This window comes from Typha latifolia, chromosome 3 (assembly GCF_019914945.1).
Source record: "Typha latifolia isolate L0001 chromosome 3, TyphaL0001v2, whole genome shotgun sequence".
NCBI classification, from domain to species: Eukaryota; Viridiplantae; Streptophyta; class Magnoliopsida; order Poales; family Typhaceae; genus Typha; species Typha latifolia.
The window spans coordinates 12,435,621-12,441,620 of NC_133088.1; the positions used below are offsets into that span (position 1 = coordinate 12,435,621).

Here is a 6,000-nt window from a genome sequence, read left to right on the forward strand (position 1 = left end):
GGATAGTTTCTATAGATGGTTCAGATATATATTAGGTGAACTAAAATGGATTAGAGCTGATCGGCTTTGCACTTTTGATCCAATGGGTCATTTTAGGTGGATCTCTCAAGTTGGAATGCAAAATTCAAATCCTAAGGCATTATTTTGCAATTGAGAAGCTAGATATAGTTAGATAGTTGTTTTAAGATAAAAGAGAAACATAATGCTCTAAATTGGGACTGTTTTCTTAGCTTCGAAATCTCATCCTCTTCTTGTTGGATCATTGTCTACTGATCCTTCTGTTTTTTAAATTTATTTTCTTAATCAGCTTGGTGGCTTAGTTTAAATCATACTGTATATCATAGGCTAAAACAATTACAGATTAAACTTTATAAAGATTGGAAGAGACAAAAAGGACGACATTTCATCTGTGGTGCTATCCTTGTTGTTGCAGAAAGGATCACAAGTTCATAACAAATTAATGATTCAATGTATATAAGGAAGATATATATTGGAATTAATTCTTTGTTTATCATAATATGGTGTAATACCCAATTTCCATTGTTGCTGTAGGCAACATATGATCTATAGGAACATAGAGGATGAAGCATTAGACTGATCCTTTACGTGAGTTTTTCTAATGACTTAATGAGTTTGAGCTATTGGAATTGGGTTAAGTGCAGCAGACCATGAAATTGTGGTGATCTTCCATCTCTAATTAGTAAGTAGTTTATTTTGTTAGTAATCATTCTTAAAGCATAAAGTATGTCCACTGAGTTTCTTTTTTTTTTATAAATATATTAAGAGAACTGAAACAAGTTTGATTACATCAAACCATATTGAGCCAAAAACAAAGTATTCGCGAATGGCTTATTATTGACAACCATATTTAAACTCATCCGTAATCACACGGAGCATTTTTTAAATTGTGTCCTCCACCCTAGATATTTTTTCCTTAATGGAAGTAGTTGGACATTAAGTAAGGACATCTTAATATGGTAAGACTAAAGAATTGTGTGTTTTTTCTCTCGAGTTTGTTCTGATATTAGATCACATGTTTCATCTTGGTTAAGATTTTTGACACTACTGTAGTTTGTGGATAAGATGGTGAAGAATTGAAACTTTCAGGTTACTGATGTAGAATATCATCCATTTTAAGTTATTAGGTCTGAAAGTAGTATTCTTGTTTCTGCTTTTCAGTCTTTTATTGGTAAAATTTGCTGCCTCATAATCAATATTTGAATACCATTTTATGCATTTATCAAGGGTTCAAATTATTAGATAAGTTAGACATGAGTACAATTAATATTTATTATGCTGGTTGCTGCACACAGAGAAGCAGAAGATGAAGAGTGACCTTTTGCCCAAGAAGGGTGATACTGTCTTCTGTGATGAGGTACTGGAAAACTGTTTTGTGGTGAATCTCTTCATGTGTGTTGCACCAAATGTCTAATGCCACTTTTTTTTTTCTTTACAAAATTTATCTTTTGAATGCTTAGATAAATATACTAATTCATATAATTCAGACATGCATTCATTCTTGTGTTATTTAAAGCCTTCTAAATTCATACAGAACTTCGTGTTGAATGAGCAAGAATTAAATTGCTGACCGATGACTTTCTTTATGGAGTATAGGGTCATATATTATGAATCGTTTGTCTGTCTTGCCTGTCTTATAAAAAAAGAGCATCCCAATGCATGGGGGCTTCCATCTAATGTAAGTCCTTGGGAAGGAAAATGTACAGTCTTACCCTCATTTCTGAGGAGATTGTTTCTTAGATTTTAACTCATTACTTTTTTGGATACAAGGGGCAAACCTTATCGTCCACCTAGTGACACAGTCTTCTTGCTTATCTTTTTCTTTACATTATAGGCATTAATTAGACTCAGTACTCTTGCCTCTCCAGGAAAGCAACTGGTGGGGAGATCTTTTGGATGAGAAGATATACAAGGAAGCTGATTATAGTGGAAAAATGATATTGCTCCTCGATATCCTCTCTATGAGTTCTGAGGTGGGTGACAAGGCATTGGTATTTAGCCAGAGCTTGACAACTCTAGACTTGATAGAGTTCTATATATCAAAGTTACCGCGGAAAGGAACAGAAGGGAAGTATTGGAAGCAAGGGAAGGACTGGTATAGGTATGTTGATTCATTAAACGAAGAACAAACATTTACCATTAAAAATCAAGAATTTATTAGCAACATATGTTCTCTATCAGACCTAAATTATATTTTCATAACATGTTGCATGGATAACATGTGATAGTGATTCATTATTGACTTTTGTATTATTGTCCTCTTATGTAATATTTAGCCATCTTTTATGCATGTCTAATTCATTTATTATGACTTACTAGATATGCTTCTCATATCAATCTCATGGTAGCTACTTATTGCATTAATTACACAACCTTTTATAGTTCTATTCACTGTTTCAAGTGAATCCTCACTCTACATTGATCTTCTCATTCTAACAAGTGATGTTATGATAGAGTTTAATGACATTTATAATCTAGGCACTTATTTTGTAAAACTTTTCAAGACTGCTGAAAAGCTAGCTGAAATTTTGCAAAGTTCTGGTAATTCCTTTTTCTTGTTCAAGTAAAGCAAGAGAAGTAATTATTTCAAAATTGGCATCCACCACAATCGTCCCATCCTCGTTGACGATCTCGATCCTCTTTGTTAATGACAGTGGTGGCAGTGGGCACAGAGGAGGAGATGAAGTTAGAGTATTAAAGGCAAAATAGGCATCCACCACAATCATCCCATCCTGTACTTTTTTTATTATGTTGTCCACACATAGTGATTTAGCTAAGTGCTAAATTGTAGGTTCTTAATCTCCCATACTTTCTTTAATAATTCTAGCTTAATGACTGTCCTTGTCTCCTTTCAGCATGATGTCATCTGCAGAAAACATGCACAATAAATGTCCTCTTGAACAGTAGCACTATGTTCATGTTTGACTAATTTGAAGATGTATTTGCTTGGTGGTGATAGTTTGTACAGCCAAGAGAGTGAGAATCACAATCCTGTTAATTGTTCTCTCCAGCACACATGCATGTTGTTGATTTGCTATTGAACAATTAAAAGCAGTTTACTTTGTAAAATTTTGATTTGTCTGGTGTGTTTATTATTTTTGACACTGCATATGACTTTTTCTTGATTTGAAACTCTTCGTTAGATGTTTGTGATAACTTTTTATTGTGAAATCCACCTTCTTTCTGGATTAAGTTGATGATCAAATGCTTTAAATAGGAGGCTCATTTTAAGGTCCCTTCGTATTGTTCTCATCATATCCATAGTGAACGAGTACTTTGACCCACTGAGCAGGTTAGATGGAAGTACACACTGTTCTGAGAGACAGAAGCTTGTGGAGAAATTTAATGAGCCTACAAATAGGAGAGTCAAGTGCATATTGATATCAACTCGTGCTGGATCTCTGGGCATTAACCTTCATGCTGCAAATCGTGTTATTGTTGTCGATGGTTCTTGGAACCCAACTTATGACTTGCAAGCTATATATCGGGTTTGGAGGCAGGAATTTAATCAATAATCCATTTATGTACTGGATCTGAAATAGTATCTTTATTTAACCCTGTTTACATCTGTCTTTTGTAGATATGGGCAAGACAAGTCCGTCTATGCTTATCGATTGATGGCGCATGGAACCATGGAAGAGAAAATATATAAACGGCAGGTATAGTTGCATGCAAATGGATTTGAACTAATGCACTACTTTTCTGGTATCTGTTGTTAGGTTCTAATCAAGTCAATTTGATGATGTTTCAATTGAAGTGAGTAACGGTCTAAGAGTGATATGGGCAGGTGACAAAAGAAGGACTAGCAGCAAGAGTAGTGGATAGACAACAAGTACATAGAACGATGTCCAAAGAGGAGATGCTGCATCTGTTCGACTTCGGTGATGAGGAAGCACTGGAGCATAACCAAGAAAGTCCTATCTCAGTGTATCAGGATAAATGTGGTGAGGTTGGATCTTCAGGAACGCCAAATTCTCATGTAGTTGGATGTTCAGACAGGCTCATGAGGAGCTTACTTAGCAGACATTATCCTCGGTACATGTTCTGAATTTTTCACATGAGATCATCAATTATCTCAATTGATTCTGATATTTTCTTCCTTTTTAGCTCCATGTAACATGATTATCTCTTGTCTTCATCTAATTTTTTCACATCCAAATTTTGTAAATCCACAAGCAATTTGTTAAATACTTACTCCATCGGGAAGATTTTAAATTTTCTTTATTTTTCTCATCCAGTCCTAGTGAACATTGAATTTATGTCTTTTCGTAATCATTATTATTTCAGTTGGATTGCAAATTACCATGAACATGAATCTCTTCTACAAGAAAATGAAGCAGAAAGGCTCACAAAAGAGGAACAAGAAATGGCTTGGTTAAATTATCAAAGATCACTGGAGTGGGAGGAGGTACACAGGACTGTGTTTGATGAACCTGACAGAAAGCTAGTTGTAGATGATATTCCAGCTGAGGGTATTCTTTCTCAACAAGCCAAGGGTACTTCAAGGAGCCGCCCAGTTATCCAAAGGAAGTGTAGCAACCTCGCCCACTTGCTAACTTTGAGAAGCCAGGGTACCAAATCTGGATCCAGCACTGTTTGTGGTGAGTGTGCACAGGAGATTAGTTGGGAGAACCTCAACAGAGATGGAAGATCAAGGTGACATTAAACTCTGTTCATAATGTATGTATTTTTTGCTTGTTCTCTTTTTTGTTTTTTGTTTTTTGTTTTTTTGTTTTTGTTTTTTTGTTCTGTAAAGATTATATAGTGCACATTTTTGTAAAAGTTCGTCATTACTTCATTCACATTTCACATTTATAGATGATCAAAAGGCTGTTTTTCCTTGTTTCATATTTATGTGAATTGCTTTGTTCATTAAATCAGGTTATAATCTTTACAAGAATATCCCTTTTTTCAGCAATCCATGAGTTCACTTTTATGGAATTGCTGCGTTTAGTTTCAGCAGTTTCACTTTCAAATTTCAGTTATCAGACTATATTTTATTTTCCTTTCCTGCGCTTAGTATCTTCTGCTATTACTTACAAATGAAACCATGCAGTTGAATAAAACAATTAAATCAAGCTGTAAAAAATAGGTAGATGTAGCTGTAGCCATTTGGTTGCACAGTTGTTAATTGTGAAAGCAAAGCACATATTTCTTCCCAACTTTTCTATTCTTCAAAGTCTGCACCTCACAGATCAGCATTTAAACTTTGTAAAGCTGACTTTCTCCTGTGGATGCTATGATATCAACTCATATATGCTTCTGCTTGCTTGAACTACTTGCAAATCCATCCGTTTTTTGTTTTTTTTGGTATTTTGACTGTGTGACTGAAATACCTTATCCTTCTGACAGTTCAAGCATTATAGGAGATTTAATCTTTGTTTCGTTTTTTTTTTTTTTTTTCATTTTCTAAGTATGACTTCATGTTATTTACTTTGTTGATAGCAAGTCTGCTTGCTTGCTGATAAGCTTGTTTGTTTTGCTTGTTGAAGCATATAATAACGACCTTGTGTTTTTACTGTGTTTTCCCTGCTAAGCAAGCGGCATCAGTGATAGCTCTTCATGTGAATTGTCTTAGATGAGAAATTTTACTATTAGCCTGCAAAATAGTTGGCTTGAATTTTTTTTCTCGTAAACTTACCATTGCTTGATGTAGTGGAATTTCTTGTCTTCATCTGTGAGATTTAGGTTCCATGCTACTTATGATGCCTCTTATCATAGGCATAGCGTAGACTCAACTCATAGCTGAGACGATAGTTTTATTTGCTTGTACTTAAAATTTTATGTTTTAATTTAAACAAGCCAAAGAAGTGAAGTTGCGGATTGGCATGAAATTAGGAGTTTGTTCTGCTGAAGTTTAAGGGGAAAAGAAGGTAAGCTTGACAATCTGATAGTGGTAAGCAATTAAATTATGATCATAAGGTCAATCATAAATAAGAGTCGGTCTCGTTTGATCTATTTTAATATTTATTGGAAAATTAT

At 34.5% G+C, this 6,000-nt stretch overlaps 1 protein-coding gene across 6 annotated transcripts in view; it reads left to right on the forward strand.

Annotated features, from left to right (window-relative positions):
* Nucleotides 1-4,866, forward strand: part of LOC140783927 (protein CHROMATIN REMODELING 20) — a 39,383-nt gene extending 34,517 nt beyond the window's left edge. For 5 of the 6 annotated variants that reach the window (XM_073131065.1, XM_073131068.1, XM_073131066.1 and 2 more), the window contains exons 21-26: nucleotides 1,314-1,375; nucleotides 1,887-2,119; nucleotides 3,311-3,514; nucleotides 3,599-3,677; nucleotides 3,806-4,053; nucleotides 4,306-4,866. In XM_073131065.1, coding sequence (XP_072987166.1) covers nucleotides 1,314-1,375; nucleotides 1,887-2,119; nucleotides 3,311-3,514; nucleotides 3,599-3,677; nucleotides 3,806-4,053; nucleotides 4,306-4,678 — 1,199 coding nt within the window. In that variant the 3' untranslated portion in view covers nucleotides 4,679-4,866. The remainder of the gene's footprint in view (nucleotides 1-1,313; nucleotides 1,376-1,886; nucleotides 2,120-3,310; nucleotides 3,515-3,598; nucleotides 3,678-3,805; nucleotides 4,054-4,305) is intronic. The other variant, XR_012108203.1, reaches the window with a different exon arrangement.
* Nucleotides 4,867-6,000: the final 1,134 nt, after the last annotated feature.